Genomic DNA, 17,808 nt, shown 5'->3' on the forward strand with positions numbered 1-17,808 from the left:
GTATTGTAAACATTAAATATGTATTATATAACTCTAATAGTACAATCATGTTAGAATTAACAAAGTATGTACAAACATTCAATTTTGGTTAATAATTTCGTATTCGGTTAGTCCAGCTATTTTACTTTGTAAGTAAACTGTTTCAAGGTGGAGAGAACGTTGCATTATTCAGGAAAGGTTTGCAATATTGAAACAACTTCAGTTTATATCTTCCTTCCGGTTTTTGAGAGTCTAATCTTGTTTTCAGTCTTGTTAGTCTATACTATTACAACAAATATGTATTTAAAACATTAGAATACAAAGAACAGTTATTGAACTAAACTACAAATGTGAACTAAAATATTTCTGCAAGACAAATGTTTAATAATTCTCGTTTGCTAATTGCCCATGTGACAATTCTTTACAGATCCATTAATATGAGCTCCGGTGTGAACAGAACACAGACATTAGTTTTGAAACCGGCTGCGTACGCCGGTGTCAATAGAAAAAAGAAAACTTCCTAAAAAAGAAAACTTCCATATTCCTTTCAGAACAAGGTTCAAACCCACCTATTCAAAATTACGCGTTATACCGTACACCCTAATAATATTAAAAATGCGAAAGTGACTATTTGTTTATTTTGTTTTCACGCATAAACTATTCCACCGATTTTTTTTGGACTGAATAGTTGAATTTTTGGACTTTGTGTTCGACTGAAAATGTACATGTACGTTCTTAGTGTCCTTGGTATGAATATTACCAAAAATTTAGAAACACTCCGGGCTACAGCCACCGTTCTTTAAAGCAGTGAACAATCCCATCTTGGTATCTAAAGTTGTGGAACATTAATTGAAAGTTCCTGTTAAATTTAATCAACTGTTTTGTATACCATTGCTTTATGACAGCACACTTAATTTAATTAATAGTTTCAATTTGTTGACATTTATGAAAGTTAGATTGATAGTAATCACATTTCTTATGTGAACTTTTTCTGCAACCGCGCTGTTAAGCACAGAGTAAGAAATATCTAGATTAGAAAATTGAAAGGTTTGATAATAATATAATTTTAACTGTTTATTCTTAACAAATATTAAGTATTGTATACAACCAAAGTCAAAGTTACTTTCCCATTTACTCTAAATTTAAAAACTGTTAAAACCCTTTTCCGTTCGCTTTTGCCAGAAGTAGGCTCCTTCCAGAGACTGGGGTAAATTGCAACGGCCTCAAATACACAGTATTCTTACAGATTTTTGGATCGTGGAAACAAGGCAATATAATTCAATTGAACCAAAAGTACTCACACACGTGCAAAGACTACAAAAAACTGCGTGCGATGACGCAGGTAACTGATAGTACTGCTATAAAAAAGTAATTAAATTTTAATATCTCTTCTGGATCAGTCGGAAGAAAAGTAGATTTCACATGTGGTTATCATCACTAAATATCAAACTTATGATGTATTATTAGTTTATATGTGTAATTTATACAATACTAATGGGAAAATAACTGTCCATGTTGGGATTTCACTATAATCGTAACACTTTCTAACATTTAGAAACTCATAATCTTCAAAACCTTGCAAGACAAAATCGTATGAGCCCATACATTTTCTCTTAAAAACGTGGACTTGAATTAGTTGCGATTAATCCGAAATTATGTTTGCCCGCCTGCTTAACAACTGGACAAAGTCCTTGTAAAACCACTCAAAATATATTGTAGGTTTTAAAATCGATTCATCTTTCACACTCCTAACGTTATATGTTACAAACAGAGGTTTTACCAAACCTCATGTTACTTAATGGAATTCTTTGGTAAACGATCTAATTTGGAGTGTGAAACCCTTTATTATCCTATTATAAAGTGTGATGATGAAGAAAGAAATGTCCTATGTAAAGAAATGTACTATGTATCCTGAGTTTCCAAGCTGTAGATTAGTGATTAAGTTCAATAAGATGTAGCAAAAATAAATAAAAGACAACAAACAAATTTAAAATCGATTATTTAGTACAATAATATTGAAGGATAAAAGGTAACGTGAATTCAAGGAATTTATATAACTGTTAATAACTAGGTCTAGTTTCAGTAGAAAATCGGGAAACTGGAATGAAACTTTAATCCTGGTGGATATCTCGAAAGTTGGCAAAGAAAGTTTATCGAGAGAGTATGGCACGTTCTCTATTTCTCCGAATTTGCTCTCACTGGAATAAAGATTTCAACCATTCATAACATCATTAGACTGGGTTGTATAAATTATTACTGATTTTCAATTATCTTAAATTTAATAATTGTACAATTATTAAAGTAATAGTAATATTTGTACTATTATACAAAACTAGCAGTTGCCCGCGGTTTCGCACTCAATTTCGTAGGTTTTGCTACGAATAAAGAAAATATGTTAAAAATTTCATTTTTATCTTAATTTTAATTTACTTCAATGTTAGTATTTTTTGTTCCATTGCTGAATCCCTTTTCTCAATAAAATACTGAGATAATGAAAATTACTTCATGGTGGTCATTACTGTTCTTATTTATAAATTGAATTATGAAAATGTTTTGTAGGCTGAGGTGTTTTATGAACAACAAAAAATAAAAAGACGCATGTTACACGTACATGTAATTTGTTATAAAGTGGTCTAAGACTCAAGCTTTAAGTTGAATCAGAAATTTATTTTAAAGACTCATCATAACTTATTGTGTTCAAATAGTGTTTGCCCCTTTATATACGTAAATATCTCGTAATTGTAGTTGATAACTTGAAAACGTCATCTTTTGCAGTGCCGCCTGGTGGCGAGTTATATAAATGAGCATATCGTATAAATCTTCCCCGTTAAAAAAATACGTACAAATTTTTATAATGATCGGTCAAATAATTTCTGAGTCTATCAATGTCATATACACGAACATCCTCTTTTATAAATAAATCTTTAGGGAATATGCATGTCTTGGTTAGTTTATTTTATTTTCATAAAACAGAGGCTACTCTGAAGGAAAAGTCGACTTTTAGAATTCCCAATTTTAACTTACGACACACTGAATTATAATTAAATAGAAAAGCGGGTACATATCATTCTTGACAATCTGTTTAGTCCAATCAAGGAGGAGTTTTGAATTCAGACTCATATACGTATATTAACATTCTTGAATTTAAAAGTTTAATAAATCTTTAATAATTCTCAAAGTACTTTTAGATAGTTCAACACAGGTCGATTATTTTTAGCTCTGAATTTAACATAGGTTTTTCTTCCACATAATTAAAAACCATTTATTTTTTCTATGCAAAAAAAATTTCAACGAATCGATCTTTTTATTTAAGCAATAAGTTCCTAATTCATATATTGCTCTTGAAGGACTTGAAATTGTTGACCAATACAAATAATAAAATGTAGATACGCACTTACTTGAAATAAGTGACGGTAAAAAGAGTGAGTGAATAAATATTTATTTTATAACAATTAATAAAAACTAATAACATAATTTTGTCGTAGTTTAAAACAGGAAATTTGGAAAAAACGAAAATTGTAAGACCATATAGCACCCTTTTGAATAATGTGCCTTTATGCTTTGTTGGTTATGTGAAATAAATGCTAATGGAGAGATTATTTTAACAAAGAGGCATTTTATTATTAATAAATACACGGAAACTTGGGAGTATTATCCTTATAAGATTATATCTAGAACAAGATAATGGTATGCATTCCACATAGCGTGCTCTGCATTCCACATAGCGTGCTCTGCATTCCACATAGCGTGCTCTGCATTCCACATAGCGTGCTCTGCATTCCACATAGCGTGCTCTGCATTCCACATAGCGTGCTCTGCATTCCACATAGCGTGCTCTGCATTCCACATAGCGTGCTCTGCATTCCACATAGCGTGCTCTGCATTCCACATAGCGTGCTCTGCATTCCACATAGCGTGCTCTGCATTCCACATAGCGTGCTATGCATTCCACATAGCGTGCTATGCATTCCACATAGCGTGCTATGCATTCCACATAGCGTGCTCTGCATTCCACATAGCGTGCTCTGCATTCCACATAGCGTGCTCTGCATTCCACATAGCGTGCTCTGCATTCCACATAGCGTGCTCTGCATTCCACATAGCGTGCTCTGCATTCCACATAGCGTGCTCTGCATTCCACATAGCGTGCTCTGCATTCCACATAGCGTGCTCTGCATTCCACATAGCGTGCTCTGCATTCCACATAGCGTGCTCTGCATTCCACATAGCGTGCTCTGCATTCCACATAGCGTGCTCTGCATTCCACATAGCGTGCTCTGCATTCCACATAGCGTGCTCTGCATTCCACATAGCGTGCTCTGCATTCCACATAGCGTGCTCTGCATTCCACATAGCGTGCTCTGCATTCCACATAGCGTGCTCTGCATTCCACATAGCGTGCTCTGCATTCCACATAGCGTGCTCTGCATTCCACATAGCGTGCTCTGCATTCCACATAGCGTGCTCTGCATTCCACATAGCGTGCTCTGCATTCCACATAGCGTGCTATGCATTCCACATAGCGTGCCTCTGCATTCCACATAGCGTGCTCTGCATTCCACATAGCGTGCCTCTGCATTCCACATAGCGTGCTCTGCATTCCACATAGCGTGCTCTACATTCCACATAGCGTGCTATGCATTCCACATAGCGTGCTCTGCATTCCACATAGCGTGCTCTGCTCTGCATTCCACATAGCGTGCTCTGCATTCAAAAACACAATAACAAATGGAAAACTATTCGGAGCGTACTCTGCTACGTATTTACATGTGCAGTAGTCGCAGTGCAATTAGTTAATCACACATTGTTAATTGAGTCCAGTCCTTATCTTAATGTAATACCACTTGCTGTCTGTGTCCTCCTGAGGTATTTTATCTTTCACATTAAAATTAAAAAAATATATCCAAATAAAACTAGTAAAATTAAGCAATGTCTTCTCTTTCTTCCTTTAACAGATTAAGTATTTATCTTACGAGTATAGTTATAGCTAATACTATTATTAAACTATAGCCTTTCAGCTTACTATTTAAAGTGCTTATTATAAATATATTTTATTGCACTATGTAAAAACTCAACACTTACATTTAAAATAAAAGTGTACTTCCATTTAAAATAACTTAAAATAAATACTGTTTTTTTCCAAAAGCCAATTAGTTAAAGTAACTAAGTTTAACATAATCAAAAGATTATCTTAGTAAATAATGATTTTAACTTTATGTGTGCGAAATGTAATATGACTTAGCAGCCTATTATTTACTTTCTTCCAGGCTATTTCTTCCCATATTTCCGTTTCTAAAATCAAATATTCTTAAATCTTTAAAAATGATGTGGTGTTGTATTGGCAAATAATTTAATATTTAAAACAATGGAAAGGAACTTTCTTGTCTATGTTTTTATAGACTCCTTCATAAAATAAAACGTTCTTAGGACAATTTTTAATTTGTTTCCAAGAACTGTGATGTATTTCCCTATTTAAATTTATCATCTTAGAATAATGCCAAGATATTGATATTGGCTTTCTTTTTTAAGTATAGGTCTGCCACAGTTTCCTCCGTGTCACAGGTGTGCAATTTTAACTCGTTTTCAAACCTGTGCAATAAAAATTCATATTTTGCCTTAATATTTCTTCTGTGCTCAACACACCAGCTTTTAAAAATATTTAAGTTTTGTGAAATGTGTGTCCAGAGATGGTGAATGTTTTTCATGAATGAAATAAGGTAATGTTGTTAACAAATGCTTTTGAGATTCTAGATAATTTTTATTGTAGCAAGTCATTAATTAAAATTAAAAATAGTGCTGTAGCCATTACTAAGCCCTATGGTACTCCCACTGTGACCGAAAAAGGGAAACTCAAAAACTTACTTACTGTTTTCCTCTAACACCGATAGTTTCCAATGTGCTCAAGGAATTGTATTGTTCCCTAAATAAAAAGACTTCTGGAAGCTTGTAAAAAACCGGATATTTTGTTTCCATTATTAAAATAGGAATATAGCATGTTTGTAACTTGGAGTAATGTATCTTCAGTAGATTTCCCTGTCATAAATCGAAATTGATTTTGACTCATAAAATGTATTCAACCTACATATGTATCAAGACAATTTTTATAATTTAGATAACATTTCTGAAAAGAAAAAAACTTATAGAAGGTGGATTGTTCGTAGATTATTAATTTTTAACGATGACTGTGTTTTGTAAATTGGTACAACTACGCTTAGTTTTAATTTTTCAGGAAAGAAACAATTTCACAAACTTAGATTAAAAATATGAGATAAAATTGAAAAAAAACCCGATTATACTACAGTTTTGACTAAAAGTTTTTTAAATGTACACTGATATGATATTATAAGTTATGTATAATGACATCGTTCGGTTCTACAATAATCTCGTCATTAAGTCATTCTACTTTCTCGGCGCCTTTCTGTGTATTCCTACCTGGCACATTGCAGAATCACCATGGAATTTTCAAATTTATTTAGAGTAAAACTTATTATGCGTAATAAAACAATGCACAAGATTTTTCTTAAAGATTCTATAGAAAGTAAAACTGAAAAACAATACGTAGATTGGAAATACTATTTTATATGTTATGTAGTAAAAAAGAGGTATACGTTGATGAGATAAATATTGAGGATCAATTTACCAAATTCGAATGTGTTATTGTAGAACAATCCCGTAAGCAATCGCTGACAATACACGTTTATTTATTGTATTTCTTATGATAGAAATATATCATTATTTTGTGTTGGAGTACATTTTCGTTACAACATTATATATTGTATTAAAATTAACTTTACGTATCGGAGGACTGTTGCCTAAGTAGGTACGTATACTCATACTTACGAGCTCGCTGCCTATCGTGAATTATCTAGTATAGGACTAGTTTCATAATGGGAAAATGGTTAAATGTCTCGAAAAAATTCAAATGAGTGTAATGAGAAATATTATTGTATTTAGATTTATATATTATTCCTTAAAATATAGTTTCCTAGAAATTCCCCAAGAATAATTTACGAGAAAGAATATTTAACATTTATTAAGAATGAGATAATAATATAGAGATTCATTATTGAACATCATAACATTCGTGGACTACATTGTTAGATATAAACTAATTGAAACTACGAAGTTCCCTGTATACTGAGCTATCTATTGTGATGTGAAGTTTATCTAAGTGTCTTGTGTTGTTGCAGATGTCGGCTGTAGTGTCAAGTGAGTGTATTGACAACTCAAGTTGTCGGCTGCGGGTCGCCTGTGCCACTTCTCTGCACGGTACTCCTCCGCACCACCACGTGAAAGTTCCTGTTCCTGCCCAGTAAAGCTTATTTAAGTTGCTTGTATTGTTGCAGATGTCGGCTGTAGTGTCAAGTGAGTGTATTGACAACTCAAGTTGTCGGCTGCGGGTCGGCAGTGCCACTTCTCTGCACGGCACTCCTCCCCACCACCACGTGAAAGTTCCTCTTCCTGCCCGGTAAAGCTTATTTAAGTTGCTTGTATTGTTGCAGATGTCGGCTGCCGTGTCGAGTGAGTGCATAGACAACACAAGTTGTCGGCTGCGGGTCGGCAGTACCACTTCTCTGCACGGCACTCCTCCCCACCACCAGATGAAAGTTCCTCTTTCTGCCCAGAAAGCTTATCAAAGTTGCTTGCGTTGTTGCAGATGTCGGCTGCCGTGTCGAGTGAGTGCATAGACAACTCAAGTTGTCGGCTGCGGGTCGGCAGTGCCACTTCTCTGCACGGCACTCCTCCCCACCACCAGATGAAAGCTCCTCCCCCTGGCTCCGGCATCCAGAGGCCAAACAAACCCTGCTGTTTTTGCTGGTGCTGCTGTTGCAGTTGTTCCTGGTAGGTATCAACGTTTAAATTCTTCATTTTCATCACGATTTCTGCCTAATAGTTCTGTTTGGGCTGTCTACAGATAAATAATGAAAGTAAGTTAGCTGTAATAGCAAACATCGCTGGAATCCCTCAAAGTGTAGAGTTTTTCCATTTGAAGTTCCTGAAATCATTGTATCTACCCGTTGTCGATTTGAATTTTTTCGCGACCCACTAGTATATTCAGTATTTTGTACTCTCCCTTCCCACGGCCCATCTGCATCTTTCGCCTCAATGTATCCTTCGATTTTAAACCTGGCATGGTCCCAGAGGGCAATACCAATAATGGATTTACCGGGTTTCGTTAAGATCGACACATATAAGAGACTCTTTTTTATATTGAAAGTACGCATCATTCGGGCATAATGAACTAAGATAAAATTATGATTAACTAAGGTAATATTTTTAGTAATCTTGTAATCATGTAAATATGTTTAAGGTTCCAATTAAAACATTATAACAACACCTTTAAGTATAAAATGGGGATTATAGAAAATCTAATCATATTTGTGTTGTCAATGTGATTCTCATTTAGTCATGAAGATCTACTACTCAAAGGGCTTTAATCCCTTATAAGTCTAAATTTTTAATTTAAATCATCCAGCTGTCCTAGCAAGGTGTGACACATGTGACAGACCATTGTTGCCGGAAACACTTAAAATCGGAGGTAGATTTTAATGGCCGGAAGTAGTAAATTCAAACTATTACATAAACCTTAAAACTTTCGTTACAGTTGTAAAGAATAATTATTTAAACTATGTAACTGTCTAGAATTCTTTCTTGAATATTTTTGAAAACTACTGTACCTATAAAACTAAAACTGAATTTGAAATTCCAAATATAAAAGTAATGCAACTAAGAAAGTTACTAATTAGTAAAAATAATAACAGTGAAAAACCCAAGGTTTACAAAAGAAAATGAAGTTTTCCCTTCCATAATTAGAGGGCAATTGTTTAATATGAATTAGAATAGCCGTTTTGGTAAGTAATACAATGCTATTAATATTGTATTTACATAATTAAATACCATACACAAAATTGTAAATTTCATTTCAGTTTACAGGCCTATTGGATCGTGTAAATACTGTTATTAAAACTCTCGAAGGAACTAAAATATCTTCTTTATCATAAGTTTCTAGATTCTCAGAAAATAAGATGGTAATTTAATAGTGAATTTTAAGCTGGAAAAACAAGATTAGTGAAATTTATTATTTAATTCGTAGGAACATTAGTTTCCGACGGGTAGATATTTTCAGAACTACTACGAGTAAAGACTAAACACAGTACGCTTCATGTTAAAGCAGATCCCTTGTGTAGTTGCCTGCGCTCTTGTGGCAAGAGGTGGAACTATCACCCTCATCATGAGCTTACTAAACGCAGTACGTCCTCGATATCGTTGTATGCTATTGAGTATTGTTGATCCATATTTTGAAACTTAAAATATTGAGTAATTTCCTTTGAGGAAAGATTATAATGTTTACTGATGTTGGCTTACTTACAATTGGCCGCCACATCTAGAAACGTATTTTCCTAATTAGAAAAATTAATTTCTCATGATAACATACATATAATTTTGACGTGGTTAGTAAAACGTCAAGTAATTAAAACTTTAACCACTCGATTAAGCTGTTAATTGTAGTTAATCCGAAAATATATAGCCAAAAATACTATCGTAGACTAAAAAGCTTCACTGCATTGAAATTAAACTAAACAAATACTCGTATCTCTTGTTTTGAATTCAAACTCTCACCATAAAAATTTTGTTTCCACTTCCACATTCTTCTTGTTAATTTAAAATCCACTTAAAGAACTGTTTTATTTAACAATACATGCAGTTTACAAATCAAATGGTTTCTACTAAAGCTTCCAAAGAAAATACATATCAAAATTTATTTGAGATATTCTGACTTTTGACTGAGATAAGGATTGTTTTTAGTTTTGCCATTTTATCTCCCACCTTTATCTCGTATATGTAAAGAAGAGCATTTAAAAATACTCTTGTTTTTGCTTTATTGCTATCCCTTTTTAGTTTCATACGGCTAAGATTTTGGAAGTTTATCAAGAGGAGTCACATGTATGTATGTAACAAACTTCAATGAATCGTTTTGCATCAAATTTTATTTGTAATAAATCATTTTATTGGAAGTATATAAAAACATAGCGCTTTTACGTCTTTTGTCACATATAGTAATTATTGACTTCTTTTTTAGTTATACAATGAACCGTTATAGCTTTTTTTTAGTTGAACCGTTATGGACTTGATTCTTCAGTTTAATTAATCAAATTGCATTAAATGGCACATTTTGCAATTTTAAGGGTCGAGTGAAAGGTTTATGAAGTTAAGTGACATTTTTGGTGATACGCCAACAGATATTGCTTATTTCTGGTTCAAACACATACACGATGCATATCTTAGAGGTCAGTAAATAGTGTATGTACTTACTGCTTTACCATTATACTATTTGAAACATAATAGACAATGGCTAATCTTGATAGATCTAATTCTTAATTTTAAACAGAAAAACAGCAATTTCTGAACTTTTTTCTTAAAGTTCCTAGATTATTATTGCACTCTTTTATTTTCGCCGGAAGAATATTAAACAAAAAGGGTTATGAAAATGATATCTCGAGTCCAGGGAATGTTAGGCGATGCCTGAGAGTGCGTAAGTCACCACTATGACTTGTTGAATGTCTGTGAAGATTTTTAAAGTTACGGATTTTTAAAAATTACTACCCTGAAGGTAACAAACAAAGGCAAGGTGGGGGTATTGGGAGAAAGTAAAACGCCTCTGCACGAATGTAATGGAGGTAGCCCTTTTTTGATTCGAATAGGGCTGTATAGTACCAAAAATACTTTAAAGCAATATTGAGATGACAGTGGAGAAACACATATAATAAACCATGTGTGCGTGAAACGTCACAAATTATAAGAGGCTACTGTCATCAGTGACAAATAAAAGAAGCAACACCTGTTATCTGATCTCTTCTTTAGATACACAACTAACATATTTATACACTCCAAGTTACAACAACGTAGGGGTACGCCACACCACGTGTCGCGTAATAGACTTCGCAAAGGGCCACTGAAAAATTTCACGTCTAAAGCCCATTTCATTACTGACAGATAGAATGATTTTTATATCTCCGGTAAACTGAAGAGAAATTGAATCAGCCCTCAATGACGCTCAGCAAAATTACATGGTTGGACATGCCTCATCGTATAAATCATTCTCTTATATGTTGCATTGATAATAAATTCCAAATTACAAAAAAATATCCTGTTACTTTCACAACCCTTTCGCCGTCAAAAACAATTTTTTAAAAAAATACATTTGGTTAATCTGAATTACTAAATATTGCGTTCTTGGTGACGAGTTCTTAATAATTATCACGAAGAACAATAACAAAGACAATTTATGCTTTAATACTACGAGTAAGCTCCTTGTATTTCACCACACATTCAAACCCTACATTTCATACGTAGGCTTACTTTGTCATTACAGTAATGCCAAGTAATCAAAATATACAAACTGATATAGTATATAAAACATTTAGTGTAATACACATTCATAGTTTATATCATTAATGTGTTGTAGTATCTCGTTACTTCTGTCTAACAAACCGTATTTTATGTGCTGGTAATAAATTATTGTTGTAAAACTTGCAAACATGCCTGTTAGAATATTATTTTGTTATTCAGCTTTCCTATTGTATTGATATACTATTTATATTTAAAATGTTACATAAATTATTTATTAACTCACCTCTTACCTCTTAGCATTGAAATACATTCAATACAAGAAAGCTTGTTATTTGTGGAAGTAACATTTATAATACGTACATTGTTTATTAATTTTGCATTTTTTTGCTCTCATAGGAACAAATGGTGAGTAACCCACCGAATGAGTGTAATCAATTAATGTTATGTGTTTTAAATGCTTGTTGGGTGTGTCTTACGTCTTAAATGTTTGCGGCATTTTTGTATTACACCATTTTTATATGGGCTCATAAAGCTTACAAACCTTTTTAAGAAAGTTGATTGTAAAGGAGCCGATTTGCACCGCATCAGTACACAACATGGAGTCTAGAGATCAACAGACGAAACAATGTTTTAGAGGTTTTTAGACGAAAAACACCTTAGAGTTTGTAAGTCACCAGTTTAAGGGTTCCGTATATGGTTAACTGAGTCTGATTATACATCCGCTTACGTATTTAACGGGTGTTTGTCGAGTTAAGAATAATATATATTTGTAACCCTTTAACACAAATCCTTGATAACTATTAAGAAAATTATAGATATCTTTTCATCAGTTTTTTAGTTAATTATATATTAGTATATAGGTCCTATAATACAGATTGTACAGGACCAAGGATAATAGGAGCGCAGGTATTACAAAAGTTCATTCAAAACAGGAAACGCGATTACATTTCGGGGAACTGAGAAACTGGATGAAAGAAATAGATTATACAATATAAGGTGTCCTGACTGACTGAACTAGTAGTTCATGAACGCCCAGCAAAAACAAGGAATATACAGCCCTGAATTTGGTAATTTTAACATGAAAAGGTACTATAAACTTGAGTGAGTAGAGTTTACAAAATCCTTCAGACCACATAAAATACAATCTTGTCACGTTTGGTTGAAATTTACGGCTGTTCTCGTATTCCTTTTGTTTCTACTATACTATTAAGTGCTTATGCTATACTACAGAAAACGTTATATACCCCAACATTTCCAACATCCTAACATTGATCAGAGATTATATGATCATTATAAATGAGAACAAGTTAATTATTATTATTCTAAATTACAGCGCCCATACAACCTATTCAAGGTGTTTATTTCCCTCGAACAACAGACTCCTCGAATTATTATGTCTGTTACTACATCATTGTATAGTTCTCAAACTCCTACGTAACTCCTTATTGAAATCTTCTTGAACAGTGGTATTTAAAAATATATAACGATAGATGTTGTAACAGAAAATGTGTAATCACGTACGGAAAAAAACAAAATCTTGTAGGAAAGTTGGTGCTACAAAGACGATTATTGCAACAAATTTGATTTTATATTCGCTAGGTATAGCAGTTTAGTAAATAATACAGAAATTTTTCTCTTTAAATAAAAAACGGTTATTATAATGGAAAATATAAAGACCAATGAGTAACGTATTACCATGACTACATACCATGATTATGAAATATTATTTAAACTTATATTATCTACAACAATAATTGAAAAGCTGAACTATTTGGTTGAGTAAGCCACAAAAAAGAACACTTTCGAATTCAAACTTTGCACTATAAATTCCTTAAGTTTTCAGTAAACTTTTCACTATAAATATCCCATACAAATCTCTTTTCAGTCATCCATCCACTATTCTCATGTCACAGTCATTCTGCCGTAACCCCTCGTCCCGATTATTTGGCTAGCATCGCTTTCCCGTGGCTTGTGTCTCGCTAAGTTGCAAATCCTCATTCCGACTTAGTGCTTGAGACAACACGCATTTCCTCGCCCTTTCACGACATAGCAATTCCACCACACCACCTTCCGCATTCCGACTTAGTGCTTGAGACAACACGCATTTCCTCGCCCTTTCACGACATAGCAATTCCACCACACCACCTTCCGCATTCCGACTTAGTGCTTGAGACAACACACATTTCCTTGTCCTTTTACGGCAGAACAATTCCAGCAGATCCTCTTTCGCATTCCGACTTATTGCTTGAGACAACACGCATTTCCTTGTCCTTTTACGGCAGAGCAATTCTAGCAGATCCTCTTTCGCATTCCGACTTAGTGCTTGAGACAACACGCATTTTCTTGTCCTTTTACGGCAGAGCAATTCCAGCAGATCCTCTTTCGCATTCAGACTTAATGCTTGAGACAACACGCATTTCCTTGTCCTTTTACGGCAGAACAATTCCAGCAGATCCTCTTTCGCATTCCAACTTAGTGCTTGAGACAACACGCATTTCCTTGTCCTTTTACGGCAGAGAAATTCCAGCAGATCCTCTTTCGCATTCCGACTTAGTGCTTGAGACAACATGCATTTCCTCGCCCTTTCACGACATAGCAATTCCACTAGACCACTTTCCGCATTCCGACTTAGTGCTTGAGACAACACGCATTTCCTCGCCCTTTCACGACATAGCAATTCCACCAGACCACCTTCCGCATTCCGACTTAGTGCTTGAGACAACACGCATTTCCTTGTCCTTTTACGGCATAGCAATTCCAGCAAATCCTCTTTCGCATTCCGACTTAGTGCTTGAGTCTGCACGCATGTAACGGTACGCATACAATCCTGAGAGTGTTTCTAAAACACAACTCATAGTTTCTGTGCTCCGACACACCATCTATTTGAATATTTATGTTTCTGTTGTACTACTCTAAATCATGTAACTTACTTTTTTATATGTCCAATATCTTTTCTAGGCAGTATGTTTTTATATGCTAAGACGTCCTGAGAATCCTGCAGAGTTTTAACTTGAGTAGTATAGCTTTTTATGTGGATCTCATAGTCATCAATCTTACGAGAAAAATATTCCAGCGAATTTTTAAAATAATTTTTAAACAAATGGGCACCACAATTTTCTTCATATTGCAGGAATTGAGCCTTAATAGTTTCCTCCATTTTAGCTAAAAACTCAGCATGAAGTTTTTCTACGCCAGCAACCTCCTTAGACCTCTTACCTTTGCTCGAACAGCACTTACTACAATTCCAGTGTTCACGCCTTGCTACTCCCATCCTATTCCAGATGCTTTCTAAAATGTCAGCACACTGAAAGTGTAATTGAGATTTGCATATCGAACATGTAGCAAACTCACCAGTGTCAGGCAAAGGTTCGTCACAACCTGCACAATCACTCATCTTGATTAGAGATAACAGAGCATTACAAAATACGTCGGCACTACTCGACTGCTAGCCACCAACTGTCAGAAATTGAAATGATATGTAATACTAAACGCGTTTTATTACATGGGCGAGTTCCTGGAACACAGCAACCTGCGTTATTTATTATTATGATGCGGAGCTTAACGATGATGAGTGCACCTTTAAAATGTGTGCGACTCAGTTGATGTAAAATATTTAAAAATAGGTGTATGTGTATAATTATTAAATTTATTGAATACGTTATATATTTTTGCACATTTATCTTTTAGTTTGGCTCTATGTTTTTTAATTGAATTGTTTTGTACGTGAAGAAGCTTATTGGCTGAAAAATAGGATTAGTGACCCATGTCCTACAATTTTGTATTATTGGTGAATTAATGACAATAAAGAATTATTGAATTGTACTGAACTCCCGTTGGCTCTGTTCTTGCTCATCTTGGCACGTTAGCAACCCTTCCAATGATTAATGATACCCCGGCATTGTAGCATATAATTATTCTAAAAATAATTATTATTCAAAACATCCCTTAGGTCCGCTTGCCAACTTAAATGAGAATGAGGTATCAAATCCAGCAGTGCGTGAAAATCAGTAAATCTGACACGTTCTAGGTATTTAAATATTTTGCAAATCTCTTATGAAAACCTCAAGATTCGTTGTTTATTAAGTATAATATTAAGCCATAACACCAATAAGTGACAAGTGAATAGGTTTCTCATATAGGCATTCATATTCTAATGTAGTGGTACTAAGCAAAATAGTCAAATGTTACTAAGCTAAAACTTAGTGAGCAGATGGCCGCACTGTCCATCTCGAGAAAGGTGAAAATGATATCGACCTCCTCTGAAAGAAAACTGACAATAGCATAGAGTTAGAGGTAAAATTTCAGGATATATTTTTTTTGTACAGTTAATAATAAATATGAAATATATAGATTTCAAATAGAAGTTCTGAGAGTTAAGTGTGTCATAACAGGCTTTGCTGAAGTTTTCTGCTGAATGTCTACTCTATAGCGCGATTAGTTTTAGAGATTTCCTACGAACAATTATGCTTCGCTAGCCAAACCCCAGTGTAGAGACACGCAACATCATCTAACTCTATCTTGGATATGGAGTAATGAAATTTAAAGTCTATATTTAAAGTTGTTACTGCGGAACACTATTTTGTGGACTGATGGAAAGAAAAAGATACATTTTGCCAGCTCTTCGATTGATATGTTTTGCTAACGCAAAGATAATCACGGTCTAAATTATCTTATTATCCTTTCACTCCAAACTTGTAGTAAGAAAGTATAATAGATTCATTATTTTCATCCTTATATTACGTAAGCACTAGATACTTTATATTAGAGATCTTATGTAATAAAGTAACAACACGTTTTATTGAAGCACAAAGAGATACAATATAGTGGTTTATTAACGTTTTATTGACAATACAATACGTTAATTAAAGTAGATAACCACATTTCGCCTGAGGTTTTAATAATCAAGCTAGATAGGTAGAATGATGCCGAAATATAATAATCGTCCGTATGTGTAATCATTTTCATATTACTCTGGTAACACGGATTTAGTTCTGTTTCACAAGAGAATAAATTTGAGTACTGCGTTATGACATTCTAGATTGCTCTCTTCAAAGGTTATAAAGTCAGTTACATGTGTACAATTTATATATCGTAGGTAAAATCAGTGTATTTAGAAAATTATAAAAGAGCAAAGAGAATAAATCATGCGCGATCTCTTATATACATGTAATATTCGTGTAGCTAAAAGTTGTGAAAGACTATCACTAATGTTGATTCTGTCTATTTATTTGTCTGGTTATTTATTCACACGATATTTTGAGAACAAACTAATCTATTAAATTTTGCTTGGAACTTATATACCGAGTTCAATTATGGTGCGTGTCACTCCATGAGATTTGGCCGAGTGTTAGTAAACATTTTTCTTTGGTCTTGTAGATAACAAAAATTGTAATAGGAAATTGCGGAATAAATAAATTTAAAAACAAACGGATTACGACACCATGCGAAACATCAGTACATGTAGTCTTAACTATTAGAATGAAATGAGCTACAAACTTGAAATTTTGCATGCAATCTTAGCGAAGCATGTTACGAGATACGTGGTGAGGTGTACTCCTACCTTGTTGATAACATCGATGCATGCCTATCTATACATTCACAAATCTATTTCGTGTTATTTTTATTAGCTACTTGTAAATTTATGCTAAAACATTATAAGTACTCGGAGTTTTAATCTAATCTGTAATTAATGAGGACTTAATTTTTAAAAAACCCATACCACCAAACAACAGCATTTAATATAAACATTTTAGGACGAAAATACGAGTACATAATCCTATACACAGAGCATAACTATAGACACGTCACCTGGCTATGATCTAGTACTAGTACTTATACTGTATATATATATATATATATATATATATATATATATATATATATATATATAATTTCACTTATTGAAATAAAAAAAAAACATAGATTATAAGGCTTCTATATATTTCGTGGGATTTAATACCCACATCTTCAGGAAGCAATAAATATGAAGAAAACAAGAAACACAACAAATAAAATAACCAAAAATGTAAATACGCAACTTAAACATTCAAAAACTCAGCTGATATATCATTAATGGCACAGATGGAAATTTGGAAAAGTTAAATTTATAAATTTAACTTTATATATATATATATATATATATATATATAAAGTTAAATTATATATATATATAATTTTTATAATATATATATATATATATATATATATATATATATATATATATATATATACAAGGTGATTGAAAAGTCTACCGGCTAGCTCACTGTCAAACTGCAATGGGAGAACAATTTGAACATTTATTGTAAATAAAAGGTTAGTTGCAAATTATTAATAAGTAAGTACTTTGTTTCTAAGATCGTATTTTCACATAGTGAATAAAATAGCATTGCTAGTGTGTAACTATGTTAATTCATAAAACATAAAGCGCATAATGTACTTCACAATGTGTACCTAAAAAAAACCCGCCATTTCTGATTG

General features: G+C 33.4%; 1 protein-coding gene across 2 annotated transcripts in view; it reads left to right on the forward strand.

The window, feature by feature from the left end:
• The window catches only part of LOC124355084 (regulator of G-protein signaling 20), a 403,888-nt gene that overhangs the window by 200,340 nt on the left and 185,740 nt on the right, over positions 1–17,808 (forward strand). The window contains exons 2-3 of one of the 2 annotated variants that reach the window (XM_046806023.1): positions 7,637–7,821; positions 11,728–11,736. In XM_046806023.1, the coding sequence (XP_046661979.1) occupies positions 7,637–7,821; positions 11,728–11,736 (194 nt within the window). The remainder of the gene's footprint in view (positions 1–7,636; positions 7,822–11,727; positions 11,737–17,808) is intronic. The other variant, XM_046806024.1, reaches the window with a different exon arrangement.

This window comes from Homalodisca vitripennis, chromosome 2 (assembly GCF_021130785.1).
Source record: "Homalodisca vitripennis isolate AUS2020 chromosome 2, UT_GWSS_2.1, whole genome shotgun sequence".
Taxonomy (NCBI): Eukaryota; Metazoa; Arthropoda; class Insecta; order Hemiptera; family Cicadellidae; genus Homalodisca; species Homalodisca vitripennis.